General features: G+C 34.7%; 1 protein-coding gene and 1 pseudogene across 7 annotated transcripts; one reads left to right on the top strand and one right to left on the bottom strand.

The window, feature by feature from the left end:
- The first annotated feature begins 727 nt into the window (after positions 1-727).
- LOC107638788 (uncharacterized) lies at positions 728-6,011 on the top strand. Of its 6 annotated transcripts, none has more exons than XM_016342178.3 (10): positions 728-1,171; positions 1,385-1,428; positions 1,686-1,806; positions 1,961-2,075; positions 2,207-2,730; positions 2,919-3,201; positions 3,288-3,564; positions 4,103-4,264; positions 4,810-5,268; positions 5,451-6,011. In XM_016342178.3, exons 1-10 carry the CDS (start codon positions 997-999, stop codon positions 5,745-5,747), a joined length of 2,457 nt encoding a protein of 818 aa, XP_016197664.1. In that variant the 5' UTR covers positions 728-996; the 3' UTR covers positions 5,748-6,011. The 6 variants fall into 6 exon arrangements, with proteins under 6 accessions (XP_016197664.1, XP_016197663.1, XP_088339245.1 ...); XM_016342177.3 differs by having other exon boundaries at positions 751-1,171; positions 4,100-4,264; XM_088483119.1 differs by having other exon boundaries at positions 786-1,171; positions 3,288-3,558.
- Positions 6,012-6,234: 223 nt separating this feature from the next.
- On the bottom strand, positions 6,235-7,979 carry LOC107635981 (pentatricopeptide repeat-containing protein At5g48910 pseudogene; annotated as a pseudogene). The gene has a single exon (XR_015880597.1). The product of XR_015880597.1 is annotated as a pentatricopeptide repeat-containing protein At5g48910 pseudogene (transcript).
- Between the last annotated feature and the right edge of the window lie 8,556 nt (positions 7,980-16,535).

The raw sequence follows: 16,535 nt of genomic DNA, 5'->3' as shown, positions 1-16,535 counted from the left end.
ACGTTTTCCAAGTCAAGCTTGGGGGCTATGTACGATATCCCTATAACATCGGATGAACCGCATTATACCTCGGCATGTCAACCCACATACGAAAATAAATGACTCTATCCTAACAAATCACTCCCTATAATCTCGTCCCAAAGTTAGCCACAAAGATCTCAGCTCAAACCGATGACTCATTTAGCACCAACCAATCTATAAAACGAGAATAAGGTTGGCTAGGGCTAGTAGATCATTCAACAACAACTCACTGATCATACACTCATTTTTCTAAGTGATTTTTCACTTACTTGAGCGTCGGAGACCATTTTGTAGGTACCACGCTTGGGTCCGAGTTCACGAGGATACTCCCAGTTCAGTTCGAACTGTCAGGTGCTCTGAATTAACATAAGACTGATGTATAACTTGAAAAGAGTATCCTTGCCAGAAATATATTAATAAAAATAACTAATTTTTAAAATTATTTTTAAAAATTATTTTAACACATAAACCTGATTAAATAAAAAATACAGTTGTTGAACTTAATACATCTAAATTAATATATAATTATTCAATTACATAGATGTACATGTAAGATTTAATTATAAAATAAAAATTATATTAAGTGTATATTAAAATTAATTATTACTTAAAATATGAAATATATACTAAAAACAAATTAAATTATATATTTTTAATTATTTATATAAAAAGTATATGATGATTTATTTTAGTGACAATTTTTAATATACAAATAATAAAATTCGAAATATCCACAATTTTTTATAAAAAAAAAAATAGAAAATTTGGTGACAGGGAGAGAAGAAAAGGAGTCGGGGGAGAGTGGTAAGGAGTTTTTCGCTTTTGCTTTCACTGCAAACCTAAGCTCGGCGACAGAAAGAGAAAGAGAAACTCTTGGCGCGCTCAGCGGAACCCTAGAATCTCAGGCGACCCCTTATTGGGGCGGCGTTCCTTCAAAGCCACCCAAACTCTGATCAGAGACACATACAGACAGAGATGAGCGGCAAGGGGACGACGACCACGACGCCGGTTCCGGTGCCGGCGTCGTGTAGGAAGATTGTTCAGAGCGTGAAGGAGATCGTTTCCAACTTCCCCGACCACGAGATCTACGCCACCCTCCGCGACTGCAACATGGACCCTGACGAAGCTGTTACTCGCCTCCTCTCACAAGGTTCGAACCGAAACTAACTGAACTGAACTGAAAGTCGTTTTCCTTTCTCAAACACTATGGAGTTTCTGTGATTATTCGGTTCAATAGGGGATTGCGTGGCATGTGACCTGCACGTGACATGAATTGGCTCTTCTTGTTGATATATTTAGATAGTGCAGTAGTTCGGTGATCATTTTTTTTCCTGCTAATATGTTTATGAATTGTGTACTGTAGATACTTTTCATGAGGTGAAGAGCAAACGAGAGAAGAAAAAAGAGGTGCGTTTTATGTCGGAAGTCTGCATATTGTTTCTGCTGCTCAAAGTTGATTCTGTGTTTGTGAATTCTGGCTTTTCATCTATGAGTGTGTGTTTGCCTGCTATTATTGTATATGTTGTATGATGCTTTTACCATGTTATGCGTGTAGGCTTATAAATTAGTCGTATGCTAGTTTTGATAAGCGGATTTGAAGGGTTAGTTTAACTTACCCAGTTGCTTCTGCTAACCGCTGCCATCCTGTTTTGCACTTATTTCAGAGTAAGGACCCAGCTGATTACAGGCCTAGTGGGACAAATAACACGTCGAATCGTGGTGGTGCTAGGACTGGCACAGATCGCCATGGTGGACGTAGTGGCACAAACCAGTTCAGCAGTAGTGGTAAGCCAATGATGCCCTTTTTCTTTCTTACTAGTCTTTGGACCAATATGTTTTTTTGTTAAATCATTGCTCTGGAGTCTGGAGTTTGTATTATTTATCTTAAGCTGGTTTTCTTGTTATGGCTTACATTTTCTGTGCTATTTTTGGATATTAGATGCTGGTCTGCTGGGAAAACCTGTATACAAGAAGGGAAATGGAACTCCTGCTTATGGAGGCTCTGCACCCGGTTTGTTGGGGAATAATGGGAACAGGCAACTACCATCCTACAGGTAGCTTTTCCTTCATACTTCCTATAAACAGAAACAGCTAGTTGCCTAGTTATGCGGGTATTACTGCTTTAGCTGAGGTGGAGTTCCAGTTCCCACTTACAACATTTAACTTATGTTTAAAATTGTTGCAGTGATTCTGTGACTACTGAAAATAAAACATCTGCATTAGGAATGGGTGATGCAGTATCATCGTCATCACAACAGGGTGGATTGCAATCTCCATGGGTGCGGAATGCTGGTCAACTTTCAATGGCTGACATTGTTAAGATGGGTAGACCACAGACCAAGGTGCCTATGCATAACTCTTCTCTCCACAGTGGTCATCATCAAAATGCTGTGGCCCCTCCAGCACCATTGGATTATAATTCCCAATCATTTCAAGGCCATGCTTCCAAGATTTCAGAGACAAATACTGATCAAGGCTATGCTAGCGTACCACAGGATGATGAATGGCCTCGTATGGAGAACCAACAAGATATTAGTGTATCTACTGCTGTTGATCCACAAGTAAATTCAGAATATGATGGTGAAGCTAATTGGCACCAGAGGACTCACCTAGAAGAACATGTAGCTGATGATGGTTCTGTTGAGAATGCAGACAATACTGAATCTGCTTCTATTTCTGCTAAAAGTACGTCAGAAGATAACACAGGAGGTATATCTGTTTTTCGATGTAATTGTTGCTTGTACAAGGACACACCAAGACACTTATAATTGTTTGTTAGACTTGGTTCATGAAGCGAATCACTCCTAATACAAGAGTCTTAGTTGTTTTTTAAATGTATATTAGAGATGCGCTGATGTCCATACTCTAGCCATAATTATTAAATTTCTTTCTTTCAGCCGAAGATGGTATTTCATCAGTAACTGCAAACATGGGGCAGCTAAATTTACAGAGAGACAACAGTGCAACGGAACCAGATGAGGACAATCCTTCTTTAGTAATTCCAGATCACCTGCAGCTCCATACTCCAGAATGCTTGAATCTGAGCTTAGGAAGTTTTGGGCCTGCGAACAATGCTTCCCTTTCGGGACCTGCCTCATATGCATCTGGGCCCTTCAAAAGTAACTTGGACGATGCATCTGCACCGGCAGATGTTTCAGCCATTGGATCCTTAGAAACTAGGTATGTTTCTTATATGACGGTCTACGTTGTTTCGAACTGCAATATTCTAGCCATTCATAGTTTCTTGTGGATATTTTTCCTCCCAGAAATCCAGAGTATTACAGGGATGAGCATCTTGCTACTACCTCAGGTGAAAATTTAGTTCATGGAAATGGTGTGAATGTTGAAACATATGAACAAGCATCTGTTTCCCAAGAGGCTTTAAAACCTCAACCCCCTGAAGCTGCTCAGGAGAATCAATATTCATTTCCTTCATCCTCGCATGGATTTAATTATGAAACCGCACAACAACCAGAGGTCCCATTCCCTCAACCGCAGACAAGCTTGCCGATGCAAAACCTAGGTCCCTTCTCTAATGTAATGGTAATACTTGTTATATGTTGGTTATGTAGATTGAATTGATTTGATGTCTGGATATTATTTTAGAACTCCAATGAACTAGAGTAGGTTTTAAAATGGTTGACAAAAAATTTGTAGTGTTTAAACTTGGATGGCCAATACTGTGCCTTTGTCCACTCCTTGGAGAATATATCAACCCTGTAATCTTGCAAACCTTTCGTTGAGAGTAGAGCATTGGATCGAATTGTATAAATAATTTTCAATATCAATGGATCAGTTATACATTAAAATATGATCTTGACATCTTGTACCAACAGATAGCAGTAGAGGAAGGCCAAAAAAAAAAAAAAAAACTGTAAGATACACCAATTTAATACCTAGAATCTAAATAACTTATTCTGAAGAAAAACAGAAACGCCATTTGATCTATATAGCAACTCCCAGATAGTGTGGGAAGTCTTGTTATTGTAATTTTGTGTTCGTTGATGGGATTGTGAATCTGTGTAAAGTTATCCAGTGGTTCTGCTTTCCAGCTCTAAAGTTCTTTTTGATATTATAGCAGGCGTATACAAATTCTTTGCCCAGTTCTCTGTTGGCTTCAACAGTTCAAACTGCAAGGGAGGATAGTCCATACTCACCTTTCCCTTCAGCAACACAATCAATGCATGCAAAATATGGCAACATCACTTCTTCAATTGGCGGTCCTTCCTTATCAATGTCAGAGGTGAACCTTCTATTCTTCCTAATTTAAGTTTCTTCGTATACAAGCTGGGAGATGATTTGTATGAATGAAACATAGTAATATGGCTTATAGAGTATAAAGTTTTATATCAGCAACCTTTAAAATGCGTGGTGAAAGTGAAACTAAGCATTCTGGCTTATGATATATTTAAAAATAAAATCAAACCGATCCAATCCAAACCGCAACAAATTATATACTTTGGATGGATTGATTTTTCTTCAAAACCAATCCAAACTGCGCTGCGTACACCCGCTAATATTCAATTGCTGCAGAACTATTCCATTACATTTAACATTAACCACATATTCGAAGGTATGTTATACCATAAATTTCACATGTCCACAGCTATTACAACATCAGTTATTTGTACATTGGTTAAAGTTGACACATCTTATGGTCATGGCCTTGTGGGTGTATTCTGCATTGTTATAGATTTGTTTTTATGATTTCTGAGATCCTGAAGTTATTGTTCTGGGAAAGATGGAAACTGAAATCTGGTTTTCGATAATTTTCCCGTCAATGTGCAGGCTCTAAGATCAGGTGGCATTTCTGCACCTCAACCCAATCCACAGACGCTGCCTGGTGGCAATGTTGCTACCGGACCTGGGCTCCCTCAACATGTGGCTGTGCATCCGTATTCTCAACCTTCTCTTCCGATGGGACATTTTGCTAATATGATTAGCTATCCTATCTTGCCTCAGAGCTATACGTATATGCCATCGGCTTTTCAGCAGGGCTTTGCTGGAAATAGCACATACCCCCAGTCTCTGGCAGCATTGCTTCCTCAATATAAAAATGGTGTTTCTGTCAGTATGACTCAGTCTACTGCTATTCCACCTGGATATGGGTTTGGAAGTTCAACAAACGTTCCTGGAGGAAATTTTCCTTTGAACCCCCCTACTGCTCCTACTGGAACAACCATTGGATATGATGATGTTATAAATTCCCAGTTTAAGGACAACAGTCATATGATGTCACTACAACAGGTACAGTCGGCTCTCAAATAAAACATGTTAATAAAATGAAATTCTGTTAACTTGCATTTGAAGGCTGTTTACACATGACAATATAGATGATGTGACACGTGGTTCATTTTGTGTCACTTTTTTTCTGGTGAAGCTGAACTGGTTGTTTCTCTTTTATTTATTTATTTATTTTTATCTGCCAGAATGAGAACTCTGTAATGTGGCCTCATGGACCTGGATCACGATCAGTGTCTGCACTTCCTCCCAGCATGTATTTCAACTTGCCGGAACAGAATCAACAAGGTGGATTTCGGCAAAGACAGCAGCAGCCTTCACAGAATTTTGGATCCCTTGGATACCCTAATTTCTACCAGTCTCAGGCTGGCGTTTCTTTGGAACCTCAGCAGCAGCAGCATCAGCATCCTAGGGAAGCAAACTTGGGTGGTTCACAAAACCAACCAGCTAAGCAGTCCCAGCAGTTATGGCAAAACAGCTACTAATCCTAATCACTACCCAGTTTTTCAGGGTTCTGATGTGAGTTTGTAAGTGACGAATTAGAGGCATTTCCACGGTCTATACGGCCAAATGTGTTACTGTTTGGTCTGAAGGGACCATGATTGGCTGCTGCCCGCTGCCACGAGGGTGTATTTTACATAAATTATGTTTGTCATGTTTAACGTAGGTACTAAGTGTGCTAATTTGGTTTATTTGGTACATCTTTTCTATTTAGTATCATGGTTATAGTTAAAAAAATCTTTTGTTCCTATCTACAGCTCGCTGTTCCTTTGCACGCGTTATTTTGTTCATGCTGCGGAAATACTTTCAACATGCGAGCACAAAGCTTTAAACGTTATTTAGATCGGAATCGGATCAATCGACATTTTACAATGTTTAATTATTTTTAGCCAAGACAAGGCATGATGTGTAGTAAATGTAAATCCTTTTCTCCCCCTTCCGTTTGTTCCTTTACTTGGATCGGGAAAAAGATTTTGAAGGAATGTTGGTGTATTAGATTTGGGATCTATAGCAAAAAAATGTACAAATGAGGCAAAGTGAGAGCGACTTCACTCTCTTCCAGTCAAGCAAACAATTCGGGTGTGAACAATAATTTACACCCATCATTAGGTTTCTAGATTGGAAATTTTGAAAATAGAATCAAGCAATTTCCACATTTCTTGTGCTTGCGGATGAGAATGATCTCCTGCAAGAAATTCTTCAACTTCGTTATTAACCTCTATTGTGCTGCAACCGGGTTTCTTTTGCATCCCTGCTTCCGAAATCCTACTTCTAACTCTGTTTGCCTCTGCATCACACCCAGCTTCTCTGTATATATTGTATGTAAGAACATGAGTACCGCAGTCGGCTACACCGATATCAAGCAGCTTCTTCCATACTCGATTTCCAACATCAAGATTCTTATGAATTCTACATGCATTCAGAAGTGCACCCCAGACATTGGCATCACCAGTAGCAAGTCCACCCATCTTCTCCTCCACGAATTTCTCGGCTTCCTCCACCATACCAGCTCTGGACAAAAGGTCAATCATGCATGCATAATGCTCCAACTGTGGCGCGACGCCATAAATGCTACTCATTTCATCAAACAATTGAAGGCCTTCCTGAACCATCTTTGCATGAGTACAAGCAGTAAGGACAGCCACGAATGTGGTCTCGGTCGGCTTAGTTCCACAAGCAACCATTTGGCGAAACAACTCTAAAGACTTCCTTGCATCACCATTCAAGGCAACACCAGAAATCATAGCATTCCATGCTCCAGCATCTTTGGATGCAATCCGATCAAAAACTGATAAAGCAGCTTCCACACATCCACATTTAGAGTACATATCCACCAGAGCCGTAGCCAGAATTGAATTAGACTCAAGCTTGGATCCCACGGCATAGGCATGCACCCAAATTCCCTGCGTGAGCGCACCGAGATGCGCACACGCAGTAAGAACAGTAACGAGTATCGACTCGTTCGGCCTTATGCCTTCATTTTGCATGTCTCCAAACAAAGCCAGCACTTCCCTGAAGTCACTAACCCGCGAATAAGTCGCCATGATGGCGCTCCACGATATAACATTTCTCTCAGGCATTTCATCGAACAGCTTTCTTGCATTCTCACAGTTTCCAGTTTTGCCGTAGCCATCGATCATGGCCGTCCAAACCACCACATCTTTCGTCATTGCTCTATCGAACAACACCCTTGCCGTGTCCACGTGGCATAAAGCGGAGTAAAACTCGATAAGCCCACTGAGGACAAAGGGATCTTCACAGTACCCGAAGTGAACGACATGGCCATGCACCAAACGACCAACAACAGCATCATTGCGTGCGATGCAAGCCTTGATGAGAGGCGGGAAGGTGTAGTTGTTAACGGCAATGGCGTTTCGAAGCATGGAGACGTAGCAGGAGATTGCGGAGAGGGGTGAATGGGCTTGTTGAAGGTAGGCTCTGATCATGGTGTTGTACATGAAGGTATTGCGGTGAACGAGGTGGAGCGTGGAGAAGATGGAGTGGGCGTAGGAGAAGTGGTTGGAGGAGGCTGCGGCGGAGAGGAGAGGGGCGATGGCGAAGGGCGTGTGTTTCACGCGGCATCGGAGAATGTGGGCGTGAAGTTGCTTCAGTTGGGTGAGGGTGTTGCATTTTTTGGCGAGGGTTGTGAGGAAGCCGTTCTTCACGTTGGTATTCTCTATCATATCAGTATATCACGACACCTCTATCAAACACACAAATCCTTATCTACTCAAACAAAATTAAGAGTAGTGTTAGAATTTTGAAATTTTCAACCAAGTGCTTTTTAATTAAAAGCTAAAAATTTATATACCAAGCATACAAAATCGAAATAATACTTAATTTTGGTCATTAAATTTATAGGCGAGTTTGAATTTAATTCTAAAATTTTAATGATTTTCATTTAATTACATAACTCATGTTAATATCTAAACAATAATATTAAAGAAATGCTGACATGAAAAATTAGATATTCCGTTAGATTCTATAAAATGTCATCATTTTAATTTTGACACTCAAATAATTTAAATATCTTAAATGGTATTTACTAAAAAAAAAATTAAAAATAAGTGATAGGACATTGTTTTTGAATTATTTGATAACCAAAACCAAAATCAAAACTAAAATCACATCATTTTGGCATTAATTGTTCAGGTCAGTTTTTATGTTTATTAACGTTTGTATGTTAGAAATTATCTTAGAAACTAATGTGATGTAATTCACAACTATAAATTTTGAGAATTAAATAAAAATAATTAAAAATTTAAGATTATAAATTTAAAGACCGAATTAAATATTAATTTTATAAAAATAATATTTTGAGTAAAATAGTCTATAACAGTATAAATACAATTTTATCATTTTATTTAAAATAAAATATTGATAAATAAAATTAAAAAATATAATAAATTTTTTATTCATAAATATATATATATATATATATTAAAATTAATTATTATATATTTATATATAAATATATTATTTAAATTTTTTAATATATATTTTATATTGTAATATGTATTTATATTAATAATTAATTTTAATAGTTAATTTTTGTGTATATCTAAATTCGTTATTCTTTATTAGTCACGTCTCTTTTATTATAGACGTGTACAAAAAAATTTAAATCTTCTAAAATTAAAAAATAGGTGATCTCAATATGTAAAACAAAAGAATCTTACCATTAAATTAAAAAAATTATGATATAATGTTTGAAGAGCATATATTTTTTTTAGAACGGTTACACATTCAAATTTTATTGTCATTTAAGTTTAACTAAACAAGTTTAATACCAATAAAAATTATTCTCATTAAAAAAGCGTGTAACACGCGCCCAAAACACCAAAAAATCTTTAAATTAGATTTTTACTATTGCTCCAACTAACAACCAATTATATTATTTTCATTATAATTTCTTTGATCATTCTTGTTTCTCTGCTTGTTTTTTTAACATGGATTGTATGTTGCAATCATTTAAAAATTTCGGTTTATTTCTTTTTGAATTTAGGTTCATTCTGATTTTAAATCAATTTTTTTTGTATGAATTTTCAGAAGCAAAGAAATAGAGGAGATAAGTAAAAAAAAAGAAAAGAAACAGAAAAAAGAATGAAGAAAAAAAAATTACAGTCCTGGACAAAGAAAAGTTGCTTAGGCTGAAACACAACAAAATATTTGCGACTCGACAGACGTGCACTATGATTTATCACAGACGTAGGATTCAATTTTTTATATAATGTTCTTTTTCTTTCTATGCTAAAACTTTATGTAATTTCTTTGGTTTTACTGAATAATATTTATTTTTTTACTTAGGCGGTCAACTGTAAATTTGGGTAGTGAAAATGAACCTGTATTTCAAACACAGACAAGTTTAGAACGGTTTGTAAATGCACCGAGCAATACCATATAATTTATCTTAATATTTATTTACTACTTCTATTTTTAATTAGAATATCTTAGTTGATAATTTTAACTTCGTATCTTTTTTATTAGAAAAAATATCCCTAAAGACTTTTACAAGAAAAAAATGGCAGGAAAAAAAATAGAGTTTACACTTTACAACCTGCAACTATGTAAGTTGACATACTTACATTGCTCTATTAAATTTAGGTAATAATATATTTTTTTAATTATTGACACGAAATTTTATTTACTGAGAGTCATAGTTATCAGAATCGGACCGGACCGACTGGTTCGATCGAAAAATCGATGAACCGATGGTCTGTTTGGTTCGGTTAGGTGTTTGGACCAGACCTGCAATTGAACCGATCAACGGTGGTCAAATCCGTTGAAAACCGACCGGTTCGCACTCTAAACTGTACAAGACCCGCACGCTACCGGTCCATGCTAGGAGCGCCCGTCTGATATACTCCAAAAATGAGTGCAGGGTTCGAACATGGAGTAGCCAAAAGACACGCATCCCGTCTTGTCACTGCGCCAGCTTGCTTCTCAATATTATAGTTGACAAAAATTAAATTTATAATAAACTATGAATGAATTTTTATTTTTTTTACCCTTTTAAGCATGATTGACATGAATACCAAATAAGTAGCAACACATAGTATACAAATATATTGATATATTGATATTGATTGTGTTATCTTTTGTTTATTTATTTAAATTGAGAAAGTATTTTGTCTAGTAGCTAATTTATTATCTCTTTTTACACTACAAATTATATCTAGGAATTGATATTTGATTGTTATTAATATATTTTCGAAAATATGTATTTAATTTTTAATTTTATTTCTATAATTTTATATTTTTATTTAATTATGACCGGGTCAACCGAGTAAATCAATGACTCACCAGTTGAACCAGTAACCCAGTGACCCAATCGTATGACCAGGTCAATTACCGGTTCGGTTCTGATAACTATGCTATGAGTAGCCCAATAGCTGATCGTATAGAACAAATCCTAGTAGTTCAACAATAAAGTCAGTCTCAACCTCTAGATATGTGAGTTTTTCAATTTACTTTTCTATTCTAATCAATGTGCAGATTTCATTAATGCAGGTTTACAATTTACTTTACTGCATGTTAACTCCTTTTTTTGTTTACCTTCATTAGAGTTCTTAACTTCTTATTGCAATTGCTCTTCCAAGTTCTCTTGAGGAAGAATTAAAACAAGTAAAAATCTTTACCTCTATCCCTTCACAACTCAAACAGAAGAAGCTTCTGTTAATAAATAAGTTCTACTTAAAATACTTTTTTATTAGTTTTGATGCTATATAATAATAATTTTGGTTCATTTTGAAACACTTTACTGTGTAATCCAGTTGCCCTCCACAACTTCAACAGCAAGCATCCGCAAAAACTTTGGCAAGGGAATCAGAGAAAGAAGCTTCCGTTAATGAGTAAGTTATACTTAAAATGTTTTTTATTAATTTGATGCTATATCATAATAATTTCGGTTTATTTTAAAACACTTTACTGTGTAATCTAGTTTCCCTCCACAATCTCAACAGCAAGCCCCTGCAAAAACTTCGGCAAGGGAATAAGAGCAAGAAGCTCTTGTGAATGAGTAAGTTCTATTGAAAATCCTTTTTATTAGTTTTGATGTTATACCATAATGCTTTTTGATTATTTTTGTAAACTTTTCTCTGTCATCTTGCAGTCCTCCGCATCCTCAGCATTTGAAAGATGACTTTGGTGCACCTTCATTCTACATTGGCATAAGCCCACCGAGCTCTGCACCAATAATAACACAAATAGAAAGTTTCGTAGAGGTGGTGATGGATGCTGGGATGGCAGCAGCATTGCAATATGCAAAGGAAATAAATTCGGAGCCGAGTTTGAGCACCCTTGAAAAGTACAAGATTCTGGTAAAAGAAAAGAAAATAACAGAAGAGTTGAGGGAAAAATGTTATCAATGGATGACGCATGTCAAGACTAACAAAGATTGGCCAAGCAATGAGTTTGATACCAAATTTCTCTTGGACCACAAAGCTCATTTAGAGGGGAGTAGATGCCACTTCATGTCTCTAAGACCCACATAACATGTAAAAAATATGGTAAATTCTTCTACTATTACATTAACATTAATGATTTTCTTAAAAAGTCATATTCCCATATATCTAATAAATGTTGGTCCTATAGGTGGTCTTCGCATTGTGTATGCTTCTCAACAACAAAAAATATCACAAATTTGATGATGAAATATATTGCGTCCCAACAGATATTGTGGTAAGCTATCATTAAAGTTTATCATTAATTTTGGTTCATTTTGATTATGTATGATATGATACAAGAAACATATTTTGGTACATTTTGCAGAATTCGATGTTGTCAAAGCATAAGCACAAGTACATTGATCCAAACACTAAGAAGACCTTTCAGATCAATGAATTTATGGATTACCTACCTTTTCAGGACAAAAAAAAGTATCCTATCTATTTGTAAGTTATGATTTCTAAAACTTCTTAAATAATTCTGTCATTTAGTATCATTTAGACAGAAATATTCTATTATTTGCCCAAACTTTAGCTGTTTGCACCAATTTGCCATGGAGGTCATTGGTGGTTGTGGATTGCTGATGTTCAGAAGAAGGTCTTTCATGTGCTTGACTCTATCAAAAAAGAAAATGTGTCTGATGAAAGAAGAGTTTTGAATAAATATTTTGAAAGTTATTTACATAATACATATTTTTGTTTTTCTTATGAAATCTCTTATTTCTAATGCTTCTTCTCTAATTAAATCATATCAATCACTTTTTATGCCTGATTAAGCATTGTTTGTGTGCTTGTTTTCGTGCAATTATTACTGAATTGAAGTGCACTTTTTTTTATTTGCTGGTTTTGTTGTGCTTCTTATATTTAGATTTCTATCATTTTTAGAGCTTGATAGTATTCCAAATGAGGGTTTATGCTGGGCAAAACCTTTGGTGGACAACGAAGAAGGCATTGATGCACCATATATTTCAATCAATAGTAAACAAATAGTATATCAATATTCTTATTATTCTTTGCTATAGTAGTGTTATTTAATATACTTTACCATGCTTTTCTATGTCTGTCCTATTAATCATATTTTATTTTCTTATTTCTTTATTAATTGGGATTGCGGAATATACGTCATGAAATGGCTGAAAATAATCGATCCCGAAAAAGATTAAAAAGAAAAAATACAAATGTAGAAACTGGAAATATGTAAGTATTATTAAACATAATTGATCCTTTACTTCTAAATTAATACATATTAATAAATTTCTTTCAATTTTAGGAACAAGTTGATGCTTTCAGGTTAAATATGGTCTAACCATTCTCTTGGCCAAGATAAATAAATTGAGAGATAAAGTCATTGAGAAATCTGAAGGCATATGAATCTCAAAACCATCAGTTGTCCTCTTAAGTCCTTTTTATAGATTCTCATATGGGGATATAGAAAGTTAATAGATTCAATCTTCTAAATTGTAATGAATTTCTATTGATATTTTTTAACACTATTTTGTAAGAAATTGTAAAGATGCAAACACTTTTTTCACTCTTTGTGTGTGTGTGTATATATATATATATATATATATATATATATATAAATGTTATCAGATACCTTCCCCTTGGGCAGGCTCTGATACCACTTGTAAAGGTTGAGCTTGTAGGGGTTGTAAAGGTTGAGCTTGTAGGGGTTGATCTTGGAGTGGTAAAGAAGCATCTTGTAAAGGTTGAGGGTCAGGTTGTATCGCTCGGATATTTATTACTTGTATTTGTGATTGTATAGCATGTAGACGTATCATACTTTGGACATGAAAATAATGCATCCTTCTAACATGATGAATACGTTTATTTTTAATGTTTTCTCTAAGGGTTTTTATCGATTTTATGGTTTTGGTTTGTTGTAGTAACTTTATAGTTCTAATAATCCTTTTGTTTATCTTCTTTATTTCTACGTTTAATTCTGAAGATTCATTTATTAATTCTCTTATTTTTCTTCTTATTGCCATGACTCTTGTTTTCATTCTTCTTCTAACAAGCTTTAAAGAAGTTAGCCTTTTTTGAAACTCTTTCATGTTATAAGAATAGAAATAATAACTAAGAGAATAAAGAAATTATAAGAAAAGAAAGCATAAGATAGTAAGCTTACAGAGATGAACTTGTACTATTATTGCTTGCAATGTTGATACAAACTTGATAATGATTACAAATATTGGGAGAATATATGAAGTAAGAAGATTTTAGAGTAGAGAGAATCCTTGAGCTTTCAAGTATGTGATGTTCATGAATGAAGGAGGCCTTTGGTATTTATAGACCCCAAGTGATCACTGTTTGGGTACTATTTGCCGACAGTACTGTTTGCTTTTACTATTTGCCGACATTTACTGTTTTGCCGACATTTACTGTTTGCTTTTACTGTTTGCCGACATTTACTGTTTTACTTTTACTTTTTATTTTTACCTTTTTTTTTTTTTTTTTTTTTTTTTTTTTTTTTTTTTTTTTTTTTTTTTTTTTTTTTTTTACAGAGATCATTTTTCTTTTATGATTGGGCTTTTACATGGATTTTATATAGTTCTTACTACATTTCAAATGGATCTTGAGAATCTTGATAATAGTGGGCTGGGCTGGACTGTACCTCTTCGTCTTCTCCAAGAGGTACTGTTTGTATTGCTTGCAAAGAGCTTTGGATATCTTCTTCCGAGGTTGCCGCTGCTAGGGCTGCCATAATTTGTCGCTTCTGTGCTAAGAATTGAGTTTCTTTCTTATATGCTATTTGTTCATTGGTGGCGCTTGAGGCTGTTGTTGCTGGACGCTTTTGTGATGTTGATAACCATTGATCAATAGCTCTTTTACTCAGCAGATTTATATCATATTTATTCCACCATTTTATTTTTATTATTCTTACCAAATATTGTATGCTTGAACATTCTTCATATGCTGCTGAATCATATTCCCAGGTCATAATCCAGCTTATTCCCATGGCTGCTATAAATGAAATGAATTTATACTCTTGTAAGAATGATGACTTGCTTTTAAAATATTCATACGCCATGCTGGCTTCTTTTGGGAAGAAGGCTTCTATTGGTCCAAAATTCTGGAACCAGGATTGGAACCATTTGGGAAATTGTAATGAGATCCCTTTTCTGAACCATATGAACCAAGAATGGGGACTTGGTGATAGGAATAAAATATGGTTCCATGCTTCTTGGTAATCATAATAGGTATAGTTTTGAGGTTCGAATTTTAGAGAGAAGCTTTTAGACTGATATGGGGGTATTTCCCATTCTTGTAGAGATAATATTTTCATGATTTTTATTTTTGAATAAACAGGCTGTTTTGTATTGGAGTCTCTATAATGTGTTAATTCAATAGATCCAGTGTCTACTAATATGAATTCATAGAATTTTTGGGTTTTTTGTGGGTTAATAGGAATGTAATGAAAGGTATTTGGGAAAATAGTCTTGTATAGGGTTTTTCTATCTTTTTTGAACCATTCCTTTTCAATGGTTAATATTTTAATAGGATTGGGCTTTTCATAGTAAGGAAACTGTTCTTTCAAGGGTTGAGTATTATAGAGATCTGATGGTTGTAATAATGTGAATTTGTTATTAGTAGTAATTAAAGAGCTCTTAGAAGGTACTGATGATGATGATGATGCTTTTACAACCTGTGACATAGTCATAGGTCTTAATGATAATTGTTTTGCTGGTACAGGGGTAATAGGTAATTTTGCTTCTTTTATTTGGTCAAAAGGTTGACCATAATCTTCACTGGAGGCTGGTTTTTGTTCCATCTTTTCCCTGCAAAAATTCTCTAGTAAGAAAGTCAGGGAGTGAATTTAGTTCTCCTTTTATATGTTCAATAGTAAAATCGAAACATGATAGAATAGCTTGCCATCTTGCAAATATTTGTTTTGAAACCAGATTTTTGACATCATTTTTTAAAACATTTGGAGCTGCTTTACAATCAGTTCTGATTAAGAATGTTTTGTTAAATAAATCTTCTTGAAATTTTGAAACACATAATACTATGGCAAGTATTTCTTTTTTGACTGTTGGGTAATTCTTTTGAGCCTGATTCCAAATTCCCGAGTGATACTTTACTATTTGCTCTTTTGAACTATTAGGAGGTATTTGTTTAAGAATTCCTCCATATCCTAATTCTGATGCATCTGTTTCTACAATTAATTTAGCCGATGGATCTAGTATACTTATACAAGGTATTTCTTTTATTGCATTTTTTATTTTTATTATTATAGAAGTCATTTCCTTTGTCCATGGAGGTGGATTTTTCCTTAATCTTTTATAAAGAGGCTCGCATGTGACTCTTATTCCAGGTAGGAATTCTGCTACATAATTTAAACATCCCAAAAACCTTTGGAGTTGTTTTTTGTCAGTTATTTCATTTGGAAATTTGTTTGCAAATTCTATAGCTCTTTTAATAGGTACTATGGTTCCTTGATAAATTTCATATCCTAAAAATCTTACTCTAGTTGTAAAAATTTTCATTTTCTTTTCTGATAAAACTAATCCTTGTTCTTTTATAATATCCATAAATTTTTCTAGATGATGTATATGTTGCTTTATTCCTTTTGAATATACTAATACGTCATCAAGATATACTATGGTAAATTCTATATGCGGGTAAAATATATTATTCATTATTTCTTGGAATTCGCTTGGAGCATTTTTTAATCCTTGAGGCATTACATTCCATTCATAATGTCCAAAGGGTACTATAAAAGCTGTTTTATATCTATCTTCCTCTTTTACAGCGATTTGATAATATCCTGATTTTAAATCAAATTTTGAAAAGATATTTGCTTTATTTAATCTTTTAATTAAATCA

This window comes from Arachis ipaensis, chromosome B4 (assembly GCF_059453495.1).
Source record: "Arachis ipaensis isolate K30076 ecotype BB chromosome B4, ASM5945349v1, whole genome shotgun sequence".
In the NCBI taxonomy this organism is placed as follows: Eukaryota; Viridiplantae; Streptophyta; class Magnoliopsida; order Fabales; family Fabaceae; genus Arachis; species Arachis ipaensis.
Note: the sequence above shows the minus strand (reverse complement) of the source record. Positions and strands in the feature narration are given on the sequence as shown.

Coding starts and splice junctions, on each gene's coding strand:
- LOC107638788 (XM_016342177.3), top strand. CDS start 997: ATGAGCGGCAAGGGGACGACGACCACGACGCCGGTTCCGGTGCCGGCG. Junction 1,807..1,960: donor AAACCAGTTCAGCAGTAGTG/GTAAGCCAATGA, acceptor TTTGGATATTAG/ATGCTGGTCTGCTGGGAAAA. Junction 3,565..4,099: donor GTCCCTTCTCTAATGTAATG/GTAATACTTGTT, acceptor TTGATATTATAG/CAGGCGTATACAAATTCTTT.